Here is a 22,700-nt window from a genome sequence, read left to right as displayed (position 1 = left end):
TGTTGTTTATTAAAAAATACTTCTATAACTTTTGTTTCTTCTTTCCAAAAATATATGTAATATTTTTTCCTAAAAACGTTGCGATGTTACGGTCATGGTCAAAATTTGATTGCTATTTTTTATTGAATTTAACCCTTTTAAGTCAGTTTGTTTTATTAAATATACATATTTTATTAAATATAAATATACATATTTAATATGTTTCTTTCATCAGATGTTTTGAAATGTATTTAATCTTTCAATCGTAGTTTCCATTGGTTTCTGTGACTTCGACAATTTCTTTCTTTTTCTAGCATATGAAATATTAGTATATCATATATACTTCTTATTGGCGTTAGATATAATAAGTTTGCTTAAATAAAAGTAGTAATCATCGAACGTTGCATTGTCCGATGATTCTTTCCATATTACTAGAATACCAAAAGATTTCATTTTTTTCTGCTATCTCGATCATTAAAATAAGCAATAAATCAATATGTACATTGAAAATAAAGATGGCTATGTGAAAATCACGTACTGTCACGTGCTTTTGTGCGGACTAACTTTAATTTTGCATGCCGTCTTTTTTATGTAGTATAGGATAAAATAAGTTCCGATAACGAATTACAGAGGAATTTTTATCTAAATCTATACGATTTTCACATCGAGTACAATTTATGTAATTACAAATTTTTTTTTCAATTAAAAAGCCCAATATGGTTGCTTAATCATGCTGAATTGAAAATTTAATTCTTCAAGAAAATTTTCATTCTTTCTGCAATTTATATTTATTTTAATGACTGATAAAAATTCGTGTGCATACATACAATCATAAGAAAGTCTAAAGATATACTAACATTACAATAACATCACGTTGTATCTAACATCATTCAGCGATATGGTAGCAAGAAACACACTAGCAAAAGAAAAACCGAAAGAAACATACACACACAACATTCCAACACAGAAAAATCAGAACACACTATTAGATCAAATAAAAACAATAATAGAAAATACAGTACAAAACCAGATGGCACGACTTCTAGAACAAATAGAAGTTAACACTAACAAAATCACAGTTATAGCAAAATCAGTTGATATTCAGTTTTAAATGGACAGAAACCCCAATCCGACACAGACAAAAAAGATAACATCACAAAAGCTATATATACTCGAAATCAACGTAAACTCACTAATTTCAAACGAAAAACGAGCTTCTCTGATAAAACTTCTAGAAAGACATAAACCAGATGTGGTCCTTCTTTGCGAAACCAAACTAAACAACAGACACAAAATACATTTCAAAAACTACACATTCATCAGAAACGACAGAGCAGATGCAAAACAGGTTGGGGGCACAAGTATACTAATAAAAAACAATATTAAATTCAAAACGATCCAAACAGGCTATCCAGCAAACCCAACATTCGAAACAACTATTATAAAACTAAAACTGCAAAATGACAATAACCTATTCATAATAGCAGCGGCAAAAACGAATTTACGGCAGAACTGAACAAAATTTTTAAAATCCTAGAGATACACAAAAACAACAACTACTTCCTCATAGCAGGCGACCTTAACGAGAAACACAGTGCATGGAACAATACCGTAGACAATAGTAGAGGGTTAGCACTGTACAAATGGCTCAATACAAACGAAATAACCTACAGACTTACACTACTACACACAGAAGTCCCATCATACCCGAAAAAAGGTTCATTCCTTGATATATGCGTAGCAGACAACAGATTACAGTTCCACGACTTAACAGCACAGAAAAAACTCAAATCCTTCAAATACGACAGCGACCATAGAACTGTAGCCATAAAAATTTCTCTTAAAACGCACGAACATTTCGAAATAGACGAAAATAACCCGAGCATAAAATATAACTATGATAAAGCAGACTGGCCCAAATTCAGAACGTACCTAAACAATAATGACAACACAAATTTACCGAACGACAGAAATCTAACAACAGACGAAATCGACGAATATATCGAACAGCTTAGTACAAACATCACAAACGCAATAGACCACGCGGTAGAACACGTCAACAACTACAACTCAACAGACAAATACATCAACCCACAAATAAAGAAAGGGAGCAAAAAAGCCAACTAATCACAAGACTAAACAGATTAACAAGAATAGATAACTATACTCCCACCAATGATCCCCTCATAAACACACTCAAATACACACTAAAAACAATCCGATATGAAATCAAAAAAGCCTTTCGAAACTCTGTAAGTCAATATTGGAAAAAGAAAATCACAAATATCACACTACAGAAACAGAAAGACCTCTTTCCATCAATAAACAGCATCTTCCGCACTCGATCACAAAACAATATTGATACCCTAAAAATACCAAATACACATACAGACATAATTATAAAAGCAAACCTAGAACGAGACAAATTGCAAATAGACAAAGACAAAAACCTAATCATCCCAGAAACACAAGACAAACTAAACATACTACGAGCACACTTCGAGACAGTCCATACACAAAATGAACACATGGGCAAACCACAATTATCGAACATAAAGCATAAAATCAACAAACTTCAACAAGAAATAAATGAAGATAAAATAAACAACTGTAGGCAATAATTTTTCAATAGAATTGCCTTTAATGACAAAGTGTATATTTTCGCGCTAGACTGATTCCGACGTTCGACTTAGGTGACGTTCTGCTGGCGGACTGTCCCTCCGTGCCCTCCTTCGGATATATATATATCCTTCGTCCTGACCTTCGTCCGGGTACCCTAGTTCTGGTTTACGGCCATCCGTCATAAACCTTGGGACCTCACGGCATCCGTCATAACTTTGGGACCTTACGGGCATCCGTCATAAACTTTGGGACCGTCACCAGGTCCTCAACCTTGAGTGGCCTCTTCTACCGAGTAGACGAGGAAGTCTTCCCACGCCTACGGGCGGCGTGACTGACATTCGCTCACATAACAGATCAATATGCGCAGAGTGCGGAACACCGCTAGGATGGGTGCCCGTCCAGTTATAACAAGCGTCTAGGGTAAGAGGTCGCTGCCATCAGCCCCACTGATGAGTCTAGGCAGCGACTCTGAGACGAAACGCATAACCTTTCCTCACCTTATTACCCATCACCTAGATCGAATCCTTTCATCTCTTTCCACCATCCTCGCACCAATTGTAAATAGTGTACATATGTATATACATATACCATAGCTCTTACACAAGCCCTTCAGAATTAATACTCAAAATGAAGTCTCTGAAATTTCTCCCTCACGGCAGAACTAGTAATTTTTTGGATTAAGATGTTATTGTGCTGCAAGCTCGATCAGGAATAAAATAGAATTATTTAAAAATACTTAAAATAGAATTATTTACAAATACTTAAATACAAATAGGAAAGAAAGAACTTTCGTCGAATAGGATATTTACTTCGCAAAGGGTTGTTGCAAAACGATTTGCGTTAGCACGTCAGCTACAAACAGCTTCAATCTTGACACGGATTTGTTTTTATCCATTTATATCCTAATAAGTATAATAGCTATCAGAAAGTAGCTATATAAGTAGATTCATTGGTGACACGGACAGGTCAGAACTCTTTATTTTTTTGTAACTCGATTTACGAACATCAAACATCGAAAAACTGCTCCTTTTCTCATAAGTTTTGAACCACAATCATCTCATATCTTAGGCAATCGCTTTTCGGTTTTTACATTAGAATTGCCTCCTAATTGGTTTGATTATGAGTTGTGTGAGACCATGTATATTTGTAGCTGTATATTATATTGAGCAATCAATGTAATTAATTTGATTATTAATTAGTTTGATTTGATTGAGCAATCAATGTCATTTATTTGACTATTAATAAATTTTGACTATCAATTAGACTATTAATTATCACTAAATTGTGTGATTGTAGATATCGGATATTATTTTAAAATATGAATTATACTAAGAGGATTTTTTTTTTTGTTCTATGACGTGTTTTTGTAAAATTTGACAGGTTGAAATTGAAGAAATATTTTTTTTTTAGGTAATCAGGAATAGATTTATTTAAAGTTTATACTGTTCTATAGAGAACTTATGATTTTGCAGAAAGCCAAAAAAGTTCAAGTGCATTTTTGATCAAATCAGAAGTGTATGAGAGAAAAAGATACACTTATGATGCTGGATTTCAGATTTAATGTTCCATTATCATTCATTGTACAATTTTCGCATGTAACCAGAAAAGTTTATTTTTGTTCTTAGTATAATGAGAAGAGAGAAAGGTGCTTCTGAGTTTTTGCGATAAAAGATTCGGTATTTATTATTATTTCCGCAATTTTTGTGAAAATTTTTTTGTTTATGATTGAAGTTACTATATTTTCTTGGTATTTTGCAATTGAAAAGTTGGTTTGGAATGTGATGTAATTAAAGTATACATATGTGGGAAATGTAAAGTTTGTTAAGTTAATGCTGTGAGTTAACGTTAGATGTAAAATGTGACTTTTTCTACTGGATATTCCAGGATAGATTGAAATTGTTTAGTTTATGCGTCAAAGTTTAGTTTATGAGTCAAAAATTATTATTTCTTAAAAGTATAAAACGTAAGTTTTAGTGTGAATATATATATGAAATATATGTAAGTCAAATCTTTGGATCCTTTGGATTTATGTTGATTTTACGTTTGGTCTTTCGATTTTTAGATTTATTAGTTTTGCAACTTTTTGGTTTGCAACTCTACATGCTTGTATCAGAAATTTAGTCTTATATTTGTTCGGATTTACGTTCGGATTTTAGTCTTATAATTCTTCAAATTTGCGACTTCAGTTTGCGAGTAAGTGTACGATATTGTTAAAATGCCAGGTTTATTGAAGTTAGAGTTTTAAGTTCATTAAGATAGCCTTATTGTCATGTGTATTTATCTGTTTTTTGTTTATAATGTTATGGATCAATTTTAGTTAGTTTGAGTTAGTTTGAGTTAGTTTATAAACAATAAATTTGTATTTTTATCTGCTTTAAGATTCACGCTTTATCGTTTGTATTTTACGAAATCATATTTAAAAGAAGTTATTAAGGTTTAGGTTTTATATTTCAACTATATCGTCATATATTGCATTTAAGGTAGTTTAGTCCTTAGCATATTTTTATTTGAATTTAGGTACGATTTTTTTTTATGTATTCATTTAACTACTGTATACATATAGAACTTAATCTTTTTTTTGTATATGTAGTTAAATTATAGATTGGTTTGGTATTAATTTATTGCCTGTATATATAGTTAAATTATAGATTGGTTTAGTATTGTATTTATTGCCTGTCCTTTCATGTTATTCTTTATATCTAAATTTTTCACAATATGATATTTTATGTTTTGATGTTTAACACTCAAGTATGAACATGTATATGATTAATTCTGATTTATATTTTATATCATAAAATATTTCGATGTATTAACTGATAAACTTTTGTTTAAATCTTTCGGTTTATCGTTGATATTCTGTGAAATTTTAAGTTCTACCTGATAATGAACCATTTTACTATTGTATATTCATCTTCTTTATCAGACCCAAAATTAAAACTATCATCTAACTCCATTTCTTGTTCAGAAATATCTTTTGCAATAATTGTCTGAGTGACTGATTCAATAAATTGATATTCCTCGGTTTTATTTTTTACATTTAGCCATCTTGATAGACATACTCAAAATATATTGTTCCAAATATGAGAAATTTCTTTCAGTGAATTTTGTATGTAATTTTAATTTTCTATGTGACTCATACAGCTTTTCTTTAATCGACAAGATTTTGCGTAAAGCATCAAACGTAGAATTCTTCATCTGGTAATTCCCGGTTTAATTAGCAAACAATCAAGACTCTGAAACATTTTTTCTGCATGGGATACGAGACTATTTTTCATAATATATAATATTTTTCGGATTTCAACATGAATTTCTTTTAAGTGGTGTAATTTCTCTAAACATTTTGTTATATCTTCAATTGCTATAAAATTTAACATATGTATATGAGTAGCAACGAAAATGAATAAAGAAAAATCATTCAGTATTACTTTTTATAAGAGATTTTAAAACTAAATAGTTGTTATCAATCTGACTCCATCATTCATTATTTGTAAGCAGCTGCAGATCAAATTGTTTGAACGTTTTTGCAAAATTTAATTCGTTATCTGTGATAATTCTATAAATTTTGTCTGTTGGTGTAAGCCATAGCTTGAATGGATTTCTTTAAAAAGCAACTTGATCATACATATATGTACATACATACGTACCCGAAAAACAACGATATGCTAAAACAGATTTTCGTTCGAATGTTTTCACATTTATTTATTAATTAGTTATATTTAGAAATTTTTTATTTTTCGATGATCATCCGTCTACTGTAATACAAACACATTGTATCTGTATTTTATGTAATTTTCGAAGATTTTCATACATATTGATGATTTGCCTACATACGATTTAAATGTTGAAGTTCTTATTTGTTATTTTTAAATTTTTTTTTAAATTGTAAAAAATTGTTGGAAAGTACAGATTCTCAACACTATCAAATAAGCGTGAAAATATAAATGATATAATTAATCGCATCTTTTTTGAGAAAACCGAGTTTGTATTTGAATTTAGCTAATTCTAAACGTGAAAGGAGATTATGCTACATATAAATATAAGTAAAAATGTTGAATTTTTTCATTTAAAGTTTTATTTTAGAGGAAATAGAATTTTGATGAATATATTTCAATTATTATCAATTATAATCAATTTTGATGAAATTTAAATATGTTATCAGGATGAAAATTCTGACCAATTTTTTTTATACATATTAACCGCCGCTCGGACTTGATTTCCGAAATTTTTGTAAAAGACTATTGTTACTACTACAATGAATATTGCCTATAGTTACGTGTTTGTGGCAGTGTGTGTGTAAGCATGAGTCACCGACTGTTTATGGTTTCTATAGATATATCGAGGTGTCCGACAATGGACACATATAACGGGTGTACTTAACAACTTTGAGTAGCTGGCCGCCTCACGGCGGCCGGAATAAATAACCTAACTCCAATCTAATCCATTAAATTTCATAAAGTTACTAAGTAAATAGTTAGGTTTAAGTAAAGTTTGGGTTTTCAGCACGTAATATATTCATATTACACGTAATATATATGTGTGTGTGCGTGCGCGTGTGTGTGTAACATGTAGTGTAACAAATATAATAAACAATATAATAAACAAAAGTTACTACTTATAAAAATATAAATAGACTTTCCTTTACAATATATTTTTCTTTTTGATTTTTATTTTTTGTGTAAATGGTGTTGTTAAAATAACAATCTAATTAATTTCAGTTGAAAAATTCAATCGTTTTTCATCCATAGTTCTATATTAATTTCTTATTATTAACAATTTAAAGAAAATTTAATCAAATTAAGCTTTTTAATCCTCTTTATACTCTTTATATACTAACAAACGTATTTTTTGCAACTTTTTTAATCGTTTATTAATTTTTTTAATAACATTTTATTTCCTTGTTGTATCAAGATAAATCTGTCCTTGGCATATATTGCTAAATAAAGCTTAATTCTTCTAGTATTGTCATTTATAAGAATGTCTTATAGTAAAAATTAATTTATTTATTCTCTAAAAAATAAACAAATTTTATTGTAATAATTTTCGCGAAATTTTAAAATTTATATGTATATTTAATACACTATATATATTGTATTGATTCTAGTGTATATAATACACTAAAATCAAAATTCAAAATATGTAGATTGCAATATAAAATGTTAAACAAATAAATTAAGATTTTTAAAAGTTGAGAATGGAAACAAATTATTGATATATATTGTGACTTAATCATAATTTTTCTGTTGACTAAATTAATTTAATCACATTGATAAGTACTAAAATTATTGAACTCTTATTAATTCCTATGTTAATAAGACCTAGCGTACGCTCCTGAGCGTACACTAGACAGTTGTCCTTGCTGCCCGTAAATATTTTGTTCACAGGCACGCGTTCTTATATCTATGCTAAAACATCTTTACTTTGTTCTCAACAGTAACTTGTTGAATGTTGTAGGAAAAGTTCGTCTACGTTCCCGTGATTATTATTAGTGTAATTATCAGTTGGTCTTTTAGTAACATATTAAATATAATTGTCAAGAATTTCATCAAATACCGAGCATCTATCAGCGGAGTATATAAATATATAAAAAGTATGTAATATCTATTTACTTTATTTATTTTAACAAAATTTAAAATTTTCTTTCTAATTTAAATAATATAAAATAAATAATAAAATTAATTTTCTTTGTTTTGTATTTATTAATGCAACATTATATCTTTCTGATATTGTAAATAATTAATAACTTTTACATATTTATTTTATCTTATTTTTACTGTATTTTATTTTACATAGTTTTTAAGCTTGAAATATTATGGTATTACGTTATATGATATGTTGCTAAGTATTGTACTTTTTTTAAACAATCATTAAGATTAATTTCTGTGATTTATACAATTGAAAGAAATTGTAGAAGATATTGTATTTCTGTTATTAGATATTGTATTTTGTGATATAACAATGAAAATCGATGAGAACTGGACCAAGTAATAATGGGAATGTGATTCTATATCTTTGTGATTAGAAATTTGAAAAGATTTAAATAAATTATTACATATATAACAAATTAATATATATAACAAGCTTTATAAATTTAAGTTATAATTTTTCGTTATAATTTTTTCACTATTTAAATCTATGACATAGTGTTAAATTTATAAAAAATTTAATAATTTGTTTAGCAAGAGATTTTTATTCCGTAATGATTAATTTTTGGTAATATAAGTATTTCAAAAAATGAATTCTTAAAAGTATTTAGTGTTCTAAAAACGTTTTGGATTGAACGGTGATGAATTAATATCTAAAAATATATTTGATCTAATATATTATAATTGTTATTTTTTCTTTTTTTTTTGTAACTCTATGAAATTCTATGTTCTTATTAAAGTTCTTATATGTAACATATGAGAATATGTTATTAAATGATAAAATATTCACATGTAATATGATATGTTTCAATAATTTGATGTTACATTAAACTCAAATAATGTATATCATTATTTAATATTTTTGTATATGAATAATATAAATTATCTTGATATATTTAATATATAAGTTATTAGTTACTGATTTCTGCAATGAAGTATGTCAGAATTATGTTAATAATGATGATAGATATAGAAAATATCAATTTCATGATAATCACTTCAATTATATAAAAGAATAATAATAAATTGTTTTTATATATTTCTTGCAACCGTGGAATATCCTGTTTTAATTATGTTGGTACACTTACTTTTAATTATGTTCCAAGTGCACTTACTTATTTAAATTTTATAAACTTATAAGTGGACTTACAATTAGTTACATTTATTTTATATTTTTCAGTAAATATAATTTTCAGTGCACTACAATAGAATGAACTTATAAATGACTGCATTAAATTTTATTCAACCACTTGATGGCAGGTAAGTAAAACAAATAACATAATATTTCAATGAAAAATAATTCAGAAATAAATATTTCATAAATGTATGTTTTATATTTTGTGATAAAATAATTGCATATCTCAAAAATATATTGTTTATATAATTTATAAATACAGTGGTGTGAATAATTATAAACTCAAAGTAATTTTCTTGTTTTTATTGATATTGAAATAGAAACTCAACAAAGTATCTGTATTCTATATTACAACAAAATATCTATATATTTTTCTATATTATAGTCCAAAACAAAACAAGAAAAAGCATATAATACAAACTTCTGCTTCAGAAGTCTGAAAAAAATAAAAGTTGTTTTAAAATGAGCTTTTTAAGTTGTGAATAAGTATAAACTCAGTATTGATTTCCATACTTTTCCAGTCAATGTTTCGTCGATTTTCCTCTATTTCTTATAACATGTAGTAATCAGGTACACTATTAATTAGCATATTTAATGTGCTTTTAGGAATCTTTGCCCATGCTGATTCTATTCTTTGAGTTCTGGAATATTATTTATTGGCTGCTTTTCCTGGTCGTAAACTTTCTTTGCTAGGATACCTCAGAGATTTTCAGTGGGGTTGTTAGGATTTAACATTGGCAAAGGTAATAATTTGATTCCAAAGTCTTGAAACCACTTTTTACTGGAAGAAGCAGTATGAATAGAGGAGTTATCCTGCTGGAATATTATTTTATTGTCTTCTGTTAATATTATAAACGGCAGCATTTATTGTTCATACCTAGAAGCGTTCATTTTACCTTTTACAAAAACAATTTCACTTTTTTGATTTTTGGGGATGTTTGTATGTTTGTGCTAAGTGAAATGATTGTTAGGCCCGAGTTATCTGTTAACACTTTTATTTACTATGTTGCATAGGAAGGTGTAGAGATCGTAAGCACGTTGAATACTTTTGATTCGCGGCGTATCGCGGAGTTTCTTCGTACTCTCTGACGGCCCGAATTCCTTTCTCTCTCTTTTTTCCGAAGCTTTTTCGCTCCGAGGAAAACTCGGTCCCCGTTTCGGACATCCCTAATTGGCTAAACCGTTTTTGAGTTTTGACCAATTAGGTTGTCACGAAATTGCGCCACCTACTCCTTACGTTCGTGACGCATTTTCTCTAGGAGTGGGGCTGCAATTTCGCCGGGACCAATTTCCGAATTGTGGCGGTGTAGCAGGGTTTCCTCTGGGCCTCACTCACTTTTTCTAAGTGTTTTCCAGATGTTGATCTGGGTGGCCCTTAGGAATCCAAGAGTTTACGACGCTTCGCAGAAATGCTATTGAGGCTGTATTTCTAAAACTATAAGTGCGGACGTCCGGTCTTACGCACTGTAAAACTAACTTGGCCTTTTCAATTCAATAGCGCCGGCTCCACGTGAGTCGTAAATTCTTCTAACTTTTCTGACTGAGGAAACGTCTTTTCTCCGACATCTGCTAGCCGCTACAGATTCTTTTTAAACGCTGCCCAGTTCATAACAGAGCCGCCTCCTTGAACTTTTTGCGATATGATTCTCCTTTCTTTCCGCAGATCTTGTCAATAATAGCTGAAACCATCTGGCCCATCTAAATTGAACTTTTTCTCATTGCTAAGTATAACGTGTTTACCCTTGTGGATGTATTTTTTTGCAAATGCAATCTAGCTTCCATATGATGCTTCTTTAATGCAATTTGTCGCTGGCTTTTTTCACAGTTCTTTAGATCAATTATTTTCTGTTTATCTACTTCGCTCAGCTGAGAATCACGTGGCATGGTGCAGAAGCAGAAAATTTTGAACAAAACTGACAGAGAAACACTTTTAGACACTTATTATAATGCTATATGAGCATGATACAACTACACAAACGCTCCCAGAAGTACAAACAGCAATTGAGTTTATAAATATTCACAGTTATATTCGCCGATTTCTCTGACGTTGAACAGATATCTCATATTGAATAATGTAAAAAGGAATTTCCTTCTACGCATAAGTTCTTACTATTGAATAATAAACATAAGCGAACAGAACCTGATGATTCTTGGAAGCATTGAGGAAGGAAACCAGAAAAAGTACTTGAGTTTATAATTATTCACACCACTGTATATCATGAATATATCCATTGTATACTAAAAAATTATACATGAAAATTTTATTTTTTTGGTGTACAATGGATATATTCATGATATATTTATAAATTATATATGTTAAGAAAAATTAAACAAAAAATATGTAATAATATAATTAAAAATGAATAGAACATTCTCTATAATTGTGTACTTTGAAATTAATTTATTTTAATATGTTATACATTCGAAATGACTTGTTACCAATTTTAATAATACAATATTTTATGACTGTACGATTTTCATAATTTGTCTTGTTGGTCGTGACTATATGAATTTTTATATTCATGTTGATCAATTATAAATTTTGTTATTAATATTAGTAGTACTATCAATTTTGTTATCAATTGACACAAAAAAGTTATAAGTTGATTTAGAATATAGAATTTTGTTGTTCAAATAGTTCAATTATTCATTATTACTATAGTTCAAATTATTTATTTGTTCAATTAGTCAGTATAATTAGTTCGCTAATATCATTATAAATATTTATTGTATAATGATTGAAATTATATCAGTGAAACTGGAGAAGTTTTTGAAAGGCTTAAAAAGCTATCAATTGTTTTTATATAAAAACTAATTGTTTTACGATAAACGTAATATTAAGGATTTCTGGGTATTGTTTGCGTAATTGCGAAAATTATTTTATGGAATTGAACTTGTCCAATCGTGCAGTTTTGCCGGAAAAGACTTATCTTCGTGATTGGAAAGGAAACAAAAAGAGTCGGCCGTATATAAGAACGGACTTCGATGCACAGACATACTCACAAGTATTAGGTTGCTGCACATGAAATGGCGAATTTGGAAATAAATATTTAAATTATTGTAAAAGGTAACTTTATTAATCAAAATAAGTTCCATCGGATTTTACTTTTGCCAACGAGTTATAAGCGATTTTATTCCTTTTTCAAAGAAATTTGTATTTCTTGAGACAAGAAATTCATCGAATGCGTTTTTAACATTCATCTTATTATTTTATCTCTTAAAATTTATTTTATCTCTTAAAAGGAGTTGTAAATGTCTAAATAAATGAAAATCGGTTGGTGCTAAGTCTGGGGAGTTAAGAGTTTGTGCCTATTGGAGGCTCCGGCCACTTGAAGCCCGTAAACTTTTCCTCGCGCCCTTGCGACTAGACTGTGAGCATTGTCGCATGGGAACTTTCCCGAATAGTTATAATCTCCTGTTTGAAATTTTTGAAACCATCGCTGTGTTGTGCGTTCATTAGTTGTATCTGTACTGAAAGCTTTGTTAATATTTTGCACTGCTTCCATAGTACTATGTTTTTTCCAATTTAAATTCGTACAAGTAAATTAATCGAATTTGTTTGGAATCCATCTTTCACTTTTTATGTTTATGACTTGAACACAACGTGAAGTTATCAACTAATACTATGTGCTAAGAATATATTAGATCATAGACAATAACATATAACATGAAATTCGACATTTAATAGTGTAGGCAATAATTTTACAAGGCAATTCTCGTTGATGACAAAGTGTATATTTTCGCGCTAGACTGACTCCGACGTTAGACTTTGGTGACGTTCTGCTAACGAACTGGCCCTTCGTGCATTTCTTCGGGTATATATCCCTCGCTCTGTTTTACGGGCATCCGTCATAAACCTTGGCACATGGTCCTTAACCTTGAGTGGCCTCTTCTACCGAATAGGCAAGGAAGTCTTCCCACGCCTAGGAACGGGCGGCGTGGCTAACATTCGCTCACAATAGTGAATTTCATTCATGAAAATTAGATAAAATCTATCAATTTGAAAAATCGTCATTTTCAAATTGATAGATTTCAAGTTCAAATTTCATATTGTCTACATTTAACTGCGATGTACAACTATTGATGTGTTTGAACTAGGCATTATCAAATCAATTTAATAAGTACTAAAGTACTTTAATGATGGTCGTAAAGAAGAGCAAATGTTACACAATTACACCAATATTAAAAAAGTTTTTTTTAAATATAACGTTAGACTTCCATCATCTCTCCTGGAGAGAGATTGTTTTTATTTGCTACAGTGGTAGATTTATCATAATATAGAAGTCTTTCTGATGAATTATTCGAAGCAAGAATAATTTTAAGAGCAAATGCAGCCAAATTTTAACCGTTAAACTCTAAAAATTATCATATATGAATTTAATAATTATTTTAATTAGTTGAATAACCTCTTATATCAAACTTTATTTATTATTTCATTTGACTCAGATAACTAAAGTAAAAAATTATTCAAATAAAAAACAGATTGTAGCCGATTCCAAAACAAAGACAGATCGGGTATTCCACACTTCATAATTAATATACTCTCACGTATATTCATTCTCTTTTCACTCATACCCGGTACAGAACACTCCATATCAAACATGTCAAATAATCCTAGGGACTAAACAAACGTCGGTCGTCCGACATCACACCTTCCTTGCCGCGAATACGATTTTTCATCGAAGGTGAAAAATCGTCGCTCAGAATCCATAAGTTCTATATTCTTGCTCGCGTACACCAATTGTTTGTTATGGGAAGTGCTTGGTGTGTCAGTTGGATTTTCTTGGAATCTCACAGACAGTTGCATGTCACTAGACGTTCGCGTTTGTCACTGTGTGTTTCAGTTAGGATAGCGAGAGCTGTATATATGATGTTGTAAACGCTCGGTATGTTCTTCTGGATGTAGACTTTTTTTGTCTCTAGATTTGGTAAGAAGAAAGGACGAATGATGCGCCGGTAATGCTGGCGTTGCAACTCGAGTTTTTGCAAGTTTTAACTTATTACTATGAATAATTTTAGATCTTCGCCAAAACATTATTTTTACGTTGTAATTATCTAAGATTTCTAAAACGTGAAAGGGACCAATGTATTCGGAGTCGAATTTGCCTTTCCAAGGTTCTTTAAAGAGGTAAATGTCACCCGGGAGAATTCGCTCTGCGTTAGTCTTTCTATCGTAATAAGATTTTGATCGGATTTTTGCTTCATTTAGTTTATCACGTGCTCGTTCGATAGATTTGATTATTTTGGTCTGTAAATCCCGAAGATAGGCATCGTACGTATCTTTTCTCGTTTCTTCGAAGGAAGTGTGCAGAGCGGACACGGGCAAGTTTTCCGAATATCAATTCGTGCGGTGTGAACTTTGTTCTCTCATGTATACTCGTGTTATAACTTCAACTATTCGTCTCATTATTATGGGTAATGTAGGAAATAATTTGACACAATGTATTTCCTATTAATAATTAATCATCTATTTAAACTTAACGACTGGCTCGGACGTGCGCTCTCTGCCACGTCTTACAGAAAACCAACATCTACTTTCATTCTCAAGTTCGTGTACTCTCCTCGGTCCAACTCTTATACCCTAGCTTGGTTTATAAACATCTGAATCAGCCCATGGTCCTGAAAATCACTTCGCCTGGTTTTTTCTACAAAATAGGCGAGGGAGTCATCTCACACCAAAGAACGAGCGGCATTGTTAATACTCGCTCACAGTGATATAGTGCTTTAGATATTCTTTAAGAACGTTATGTAATCGCTTTATGGAATCGTTACTTTACGGATGGAATGCGGTAACTTTATATTAAGAAATTTTGAAACGTTGCCATTGAACGAAAGTGTGTACTCATAAAGTTTGTTTTTTGATCTGTGAGGATTGCTTTCGAAACGTCGAATTTACAGATAAATGAATTAACTAATGTGTCTGCTGTTTCATAGATTGACGGATTTTGAAGAGGAGTGACAAAAGAATATTTAGTTAAAAGATCTTGGAGTATGTAGGAATTTCCGGAAAGAGTTGCTGGTAGTGGTTCAACTATGTCCAAGAAAATTTTATTGAAAGCTTGACTGGGAGTGTCTGTCAGAGTCATAGGCTGTCATGTTTTTACGCGGATGAGTTTTTGCAATTGGCAGCTAGAACATGCATTCAAATTTCGAACATTCAGTGATAGCCAATAGTATCTTTCGCGTATTGTATAATTGTCTATATGTTTCTGATATTCCCTTACATCTGCCGAATGTGGAAACGTGATTTTTCATAAATATTTCGGTCCGATGGTCCGGCGGAAGCGTTATAATTTCATTGTAGTATGCAAAAATTTGGACGTTAGTTTGCGCGAAAAGATCCAACAATATGCCCTTTATTGAATACCATGCCTTCTGGTGAAAATTGAGAGATAGAAAATGACGACAGTCCTAATTCTATGGTTACGTCGTAAAGTGAAGCATTCCAAAAGATTTTCGTGTATGATGCTATTTTTTTTTTTTTTTTTTTTTGAACGTTTTATTCGTGCCAGTGAATGACAATAATCATAACGTACAAAAGATTATAAATTATTACTATTTTCTTCTTAGACTAAAGGCTCCATCCCTGGAGCACGCACAGTCTTAAGTTGAAGGTTATATTTCTGCACTTATTGCTACATGATCCTTAATTCTAGATAAACTAAATTTATACTATATCTATGGATTTTTTTTTTATTTTTATTATGTAATAAGGTAATTGTACAATATTGTAATTGTACAATATTTCAAGGGTAAAGTAGGAGGATGGGGGGGGGGGATGGGAACTCTATTCTTATATATTGCGATTTACTGTACCATTGCACTTTTGGGCCCGGTCAGTCCCATGAGGCCTTAACAAAAATTGCTTTATGGGGCTAACTGTAGTGCCCCGGGGTGCATATCTCACGTTGTATTTTTTTCTTTTTGTTATCCTCGGTACGGTCCCAGGTCGGGAAAGTATTGTTTCTTTCTTTTTTTTTTTTTATTATAGCCACCAATATTTTTTATTGTTGTATTTTATTTTCACGTCGTGCTCCGTTTGTGTTTGTATCGTATTTCGGGGTCGCAGGATGATAAATTACCGATGTATGGTATAGTTTTATTGTTGATTTTTCTGTTGTAGTGGTAGATGATTGGGAGATTTTCGTTATGTTGAATGTGTGATGTTTTTTGTCTGTGATGAGTTGGGGTTTCTGTTCATTTAAAACTGGATGTCTAGTGATTCTGCTATGACGGTGACTTTGTTGGAGTTGACTTCTACTTGTTCTAGAAGTCGTGCCATTTGGTTTTGTACTGTTGTTTCTATGATTGTTCTTATTTGTTCTATTAGTGTGTTCTGGTTTTGTTCTGGTATGGTGTGTGTAACTGTTTCTTCGTGTTTTCCTTCGTTTGTTGTTCTGTTTCCTGTTATTATTTCGCTGAATGAAATTCATTGTTTTATAAAATTATTTTTTATTTCGTGTTTTTTCTCTTTTTGCGCTCTTAGGGCTGCTTTCTTTTCTTCTATTTTTAATTTGAGTTCGTTAAGTTTCGGGCATCCTCTGTATGAGGCAGGGTGTCCGAAGCTTTTGCAATTGGTGCAGTATGGTTGTGTGTCCGGTTGGAGTTCCCTGTTGCGCGGGCATTCTCCTGGGTTGTGGGGGATATTGCATTTTACGCAACGATACTCTAAGTTGTAGTTTGCGGCTATGTGTCCAATTCGTTGACACCTCATGCATTGTATACGATCTTTTTTTGCTATTTTTTCCCATTTTATATAGGTGTGTAGTATTGTTTTTATTTGTTTTAAGTTATTTGTGTTACTGTCTGGTGAGATTTGTACTATATATATATATATATATATATATATATCAGTAGGGCTTTTTTCTAGTTCTGTATCATACGATTTAGCGTAATTTGAGATTGCTACTTGTACCTATTGATTTGTTTTTGTTGATGTCATTTCTTTTTGTTCTTTGTTCTTCAGGGATGTCTCCGAGGGACTTCACCTTGTAGATTTCCGTTCTGGATTTTCTCTTTTTTTTTCTTCTTTGTTTTTTGCACTGCGGTGAACTTGTTTGCACTGTTTTCTATTTTTTTTCCTCTTTCTATTTTTTATTAATGCTTTTTTGCATTTGTACGCACTACGCTATTCACTTACCAAAGGTATACTTGTCTCGAACTCTCAGGTATCGCAGGGTACGTCCGCACTCTGTGAAGGTCTAGGCGAGAATATTTATATTAAATTGTATTATGAATTAAAAATAGGTCATATTACACTAATATCTGTAAACATTTCATCATCGTATCATAGAGCATCGGTGGTTCAGTGGTAGAATGCTCGCCTGCCACGCGGGCGGCCCGGGTTCGATTCCCGGCCGATGCAATTTTTTTTTCTCTGATTAATTTTAATTACAATTTTTGTAATATATTATATTTTATTACTATTTCTAATAATTTTAAATAATATACGCATCACTGGTTTCGGATACATTTTCAAGACCACGATTTTATTTACATATAACTATTGTCTGATCTTCCTACTTACAAAAAAATTAATTAAACTACACTGTATTATTATACATTGTGGTGCACATAATTGCATTTGTAAGAAAACGTTAAGTTGAGTTAAATTTGCGGAAGAATTGTCTGGTTTTCGTTACTGAGTTCAAAAAACATAAAGCGACAGTATTTGAGGATGCCATATCGCATAGAAGACCTAACAAATTTGTGAATGGATGAAATATTTCAATAATTTTGGAGTAGTATCATGTAACTTAATTGAAATACTAATATTGATCAAAAGTATTCTAAAACAAAAAATAAATTAGCATGTATTGAAATTTATTTAGTAAAGATATAAATAGATAATATTTGATAGTACTTTATGTAGCATCGGTGGTTCAGTGGTAGAATGCTCGCCTGCCACGCGGGCGGCCCGGGTTCGATTCCCGGCCGATGCAAGAATTTTTTTTTCTTAATTATAATTTTACAATTTAACATAATCTTAGCAATATATATTTTATATTTTATGAAAATTATTGTAACTTTATTAAATTAACATTACAATTATCGCAATAACAATCAGTAATTTATTTATGATAAAAAGATGAAATAAAACATCATGATCAAAAACTAATCTATCAATATTAAAATGGAAAATATTTCTGCGAGAAGAAAGAATCATTCTAATTGAAGTATTTCAAAAGGCACTGGATTAAATGCAAGAAACCGGAAAATCACGTTGTGTAACTCAGATATTCTTATAAGGATTCTTAACTAAATATTAAATATTCAGTTTTTGTTATATCGCCTTGTACTTTAAAATATATTTCGAATTGGAATTGAAAAAAAACCATTGATGATTAAAAATTGTATTGCATGAAATTGGATTTTAGGATTTTTGAAAGGTGAAATTGTATTTAAAAGACACATGAAATAACATACATAATTTTACAGTATGAGTATACGTGCTTGTTTCACTGTATTGGACCCTGTAACCAAGCTTCTGTGTTATGTACAAGCTACATTTCATAGATGGTCGTGTATACGTATAAATATTCAAACTGACGCAGTGATTCTCAAACTCGATCAAACATTTTAATCGAGAAAGATAATCATGTATTTACGGCGTGTATGCGAAATACCTCCTCTATTATGAACACTAATTAACGTTGATTAAATTTATGTACAAGAGTCAAGAATTACGAGAAATATTCTTAGATGTAACAGATATGAGAGAAGAAGAGAGGATATATTTTCGTCGTGAAATAAATATTATTTTTCTGGTCTCTTCGTGGACCATCTTTGTCATCGATTAATTTCATTCAACGAAAATCGACCAGTAAGCGAAGTTAATAGGCATCAATTATTACATAAGCCAGATTGCTGTATTCCGTAAACTGTCTAGGGTTTGCGTGTATGAATGTTTTATTGGCTACTACCAGTTGCATGAACACTTCAGAGGTCGATATCGAAAGCCATAAGTTTAAAACCTGGAAATTGAACTGGAGGAACTGCTTGTTACAAGACCGTGTGAGAGTTCAAAGTTTATATGCATTTCTCATCATTAAATCAAAATAAGCATCGTGGTCGATACTTGCACTAATGGCGCTATAATAGTTCATAAACTCTTCTTCGGTAACCTGTAATAAGAATTGTGAATACTGTAATTCGATCAAAGCAATATTTATCATTTTCTAGATCGACTGACTGAATTACTCTAGTAAGGCAATCTCTTTTTTTTCGTCTTTGCTACTACATTGCAGATTTTTATATTGCATTTGTGCGAAATTTAAACGTACAAAAATGCTTAATAATTCGTAAATACTCGTAATGCGCATAAAAACACACTGTTTATTTATCATATTATCAATTATTATCTAAAAATTTTCTGATAAAGATAAGAAGATACTCACAATGCCATCTCTGGTATTATTCTGCTCGAAATTCCCCAGGAACTTGTTCAGAATACTTTCTTCGCTCTCTTCACCGCTGATGTAACGGGGATGACATTTAACATTGTAAACTCCTTTCAAATCATCGACCGTGATTATTCCATCGCCAGTTTTATCAAGTTTTTTGAAGGCCTGATCCACCACGTTTTTGCGACTCTGAGACATCGGAGGCTAAAAAGAATTTTTTTCTTTCTCTTAATAAGCTAATAATTTATTTATCGATGTATCATACTTTGGAAAATACACTCACTCTTATGCCAACGATAAACTCGTCAACGCTGATGCTCCCATCGTTGTCCGTGTCGAATTTCTTGAACATGTCTTGAATATCCTCCTCTGAAAGTTCCAGGCCACTCTCCTCGATGCCTTTGGTGAATTCCTCCAGATTCAATTTTTTGTTTCCATCGTCGTCCATACGACGAAAAATTCTACATAAATTGACACACGCTATAATATAATAAATTATATTTCTCTGGAATTTTATAGCAATTTTGTTAAGCGTTATAGGACAACGCTGCACTGAATACTTTCCCGTAAAAAGAATTATTATTACTATAATATAATTAAATTACATTTCTCTGGAATTTTATAGCAATCTTGTTAAGCTACATTGAATACTTCCTCGTATGAAAAAAAAAAAAAGAATTATTATTCTGATATGAATTTCGAATTTTAGATTACATGTGTACGATGAAATAAAAAAGAAGCTGTTTACTTACCTGCCCAAGCCAAGGATGCCATTGGCACCTCTGGCCAGGCAGAGCAAACGAAGCTTTTCTACGGGATCCGTGGTGTTGTACAGGGCCCGTTGGGCCTTATTGATCATTTCAGTCTCTTGCCTGGTCGTCGCGCTCTGCGGCCTATTCAAGAACATCCCTGAAAGAGAAATCCACGCTATGACTCATGGCTATGACTCAGGTATCTGAAAAAGAGACAGTAAATCTATATTCAACACTTCGATTTTCTTATCTTAAGAAAAAAAGTAAACTATAAGTTCCAACTATAGACCTTGACTGTTTTAGGATTATTGTTTTATCCATTGAATCGGTTTACATGTTGGTCGCTATAATCAGTCCCTAATCTATTATTTCGATTCGATAAGGACAGAAATAGATGAAAGGTGGGAAACGTAAACTGGCGAAGTGGGAGTTGACATCAATTGCTTACGTTACGCTGTTTTCCCACTTTTGTTTTTTCCTTACTTCATATAAAGTTGCAACGCAATGTGTGCATGCTTCGATCGTTTTGTTAGTTAAACGTAATTTAATTTTCTTAAAGGCATCGTGAGGGATTTGCCCTCATTTGCTTAATTAATTAATAAGAAAAGAGCGATAACTCGTTGAAATTGTCCCCGTTGGAAGTCTGGAGAGAAAATATTGAACAATCGATCATCAAATGATTCTTGTTTTACACAGTTTTCCTAATAGATACAAACTGTTCTATCAGAGTGTCAGAAATAGTAAAATTGAGTAATATAATGACCAACCAAAAGATATTTATGCGAAAGTCAGTGAAGTTATTTATCAAAATCAATGGCATTGAAAAAAATTCGTCTTTTGGAACAAGTTGCAAAGATGTGCTTACATGTGCTTTGCTTATATTAATATAAAGTCTAAATATTGATAGATGATCCAGATTAAAATTTCAATTCTTCCTTTTTTTTTTTTTTTTTAATATACAAGCAATTGTATAAGTAATTTCTTTTTAATATATAGGCAATTTTTCCTATCTATATATCTTTAAAATTCTCCTTATTTACATTGGTAATTTCAAGTGATAGCCTCTATCACGATCATTCGGAATTTTAATTATTTATTTAATTTAATTTCGATTTAACTTACCTTGATATTCAGGATACGAGATCAAAGCTGCATGTACTGTTTTCTAGAATAATTCTGATCAACTATCGATGCGAAAAGAATTTGTAACTCCTTTGAGGAGAACAGGAAGGCAAGTGACAAGGGATTCTCCGGGCGCGAATCCGCGCCTTCTGTAAGTGGACACTATACATTGGATTGCACACGTGAATAGATAAAACACATTCACATATGAAAACGAGGTGTGTTTCACGTGTATATAAACTATGATAGTCTGTAGAACATGTATCCATAACGACCAACTAGTCACAACATGTGTATCAGAAAAAGATTAACGCGTGATCAGTCACCGATACCAATTTCCTGTCAATAATTCTTGCATGGTTTATTGCCATTAAAGAGTTAATGAATTCTATATTTAACTGTTAAACAATAGAATCGTACTTATAAAAAAAAAAAATCACCTCGACTCTTAAAAATAGAAAAACACTTTTCTCCTTACTTATCAAAAAAATAAATTTACTTCTATTAATACTAAAGTTAATGTAATTCGAAGTTGCTTCAATGTCTAATTATGTTTGAATAACGATCATATCCGGTCTTTGTTCCAAAGGATCTATTCTGTTGAACAATATGAATGTATATAGTTACTAGATGACAAGCAGTACAATATAAACGTATATATATGTGTCCAAAGTAATTTTGCGTCTGAAATAGTATAAACGATGAGATATCATAATATGTAACGAGATAATATTACTCTGACCTTAAAAGAAACATATATGTTTTAATTATAGGTTGATATTTTTCATTATAGATAATTATTAAATTATAATTTTTACTATCAAGTAAGTACAAACAAAGTAAAATTTCAATGTGCATTTTTAAATATATGTTACGTGTAAAAAAAAAATGAAGATCGAGAATTTCAATTGATTTTACCGGCAATTACAGTTGTCGGTAAGTTATCAACGTACTCATCTTCTGACGGTAACTACCGATCACACTAATCCTTCTCTCACATCAAAAATTTCGAACGTTTCTTTAAATGCGATCATGTTTTCATATT

The 22,700-nt window shown here is 31.1% G+C and overlaps 1 protein-coding gene and 2 non-coding genes across 5 annotated transcripts; 2 read left to right on the top strand and 1 right to left on the bottom strand.

Annotated features, from left to right (window-relative positions):
- The first annotated feature begins 17,672 nt into the window (after nt 1–17,672).
- Nucleotides 17,673–17,743, top strand: Trnag-gcc. Its single transcript has one exon. It is a non-coding gene; the product is annotated as a tRNA-Gly (tRNA).
- Nucleotides 17,744–18,249: 506 nt separating this feature from the next.
- On the top strand, nt 18,250–18,320 carry Trnag-gcc. The gene has a single exon. It is a non-coding gene; the product is annotated as a tRNA-Gly (tRNA).
- A 458-nt stretch (nt 18,321–18,778) lies between these two features.
- Nucleotides 18,779–21,813, bottom strand: LOC122538725 (calcyphosin-like protein). 3 transcript variants are annotated; one of them, XM_043673031.1, is made up of 5 exons: nt 21,656–21,813; nt 20,534–20,736; nt 20,065–20,242; nt 19,776–19,985; nt 18,779–19,502 (listed from the first exon to the last, which is right to left on the bottom strand). In XM_043673031.1, the coding sequence occupies exons 2-5, from the start codon at nt 20,686–20,688 to the stop codon at nt 19,401–19,403; spliced, it is 645 nt and encodes a 214-aa protein (XP_043528966.1). In that variant the 5' UTR covers nt 20,689–20,736; nt 21,656–21,813; the 3' UTR covers nt 18,779–19,400. The 3 variants fall into 3 exon arrangements, with proteins under 3 accessions (XP_043528966.1, XP_043528967.1, XP_043528968.1); XM_043673032.1 differs by having other exon boundaries at nt 20,534–20,690; nt 21,656–21,804; XM_043673033.1 differs by lacking the exon at nt 21,656–21,813 and adding an exon at nt 20,823–20,917.
- Nucleotides 21,814–22,700: the final 887 nt, after the last annotated feature.

Source organism: Frieseomelitta varia, unplaced genomic scaffold (genome assembly GCF_011392965.1).
Source record: "Frieseomelitta varia isolate USP_RPSP 00005682 unplaced genomic scaffold, Fvar_1.2 scaffold_176, whole genome shotgun sequence".
Classification (NCBI taxonomy): domain Eukaryota; kingdom Metazoa; phylum Arthropoda; class Insecta; order Hymenoptera; family Apidae; genus Frieseomelitta; species Frieseomelitta varia.
The sequence above is the reverse complement of the archived record's forward strand: the minus strand, read 5'-3'. Positions and strand labels throughout refer to the sequence as shown.

What these genes read in the sequence shown, in the direction of transcription:
- LOC122538725 (XM_043673031.1), bottom strand. Translation starts at nt 20,688, where the DNA reads ATGTTCTTGAATAGGCCGCAGAGCGCGACGACCAGGCAAGAGACTGAA. An exon ending in AGTTTATCGTTGGCATAAGA is followed by an intron (nt 19,986 to 20,064) that starts GTGAGTGTATTT and finishes AATTCTTTTTAG; the next exon opens with CCTCCGATGTCTCAGAGTCG. An exon ending in ATAATACCAGAGATGGCATT is followed by an intron (nt 19,503 to 19,775) that starts GTGAGTATCTTC and finishes TTCTTATTACAG; the next exon opens with GTTACCGAAGAAGAGTTTAT.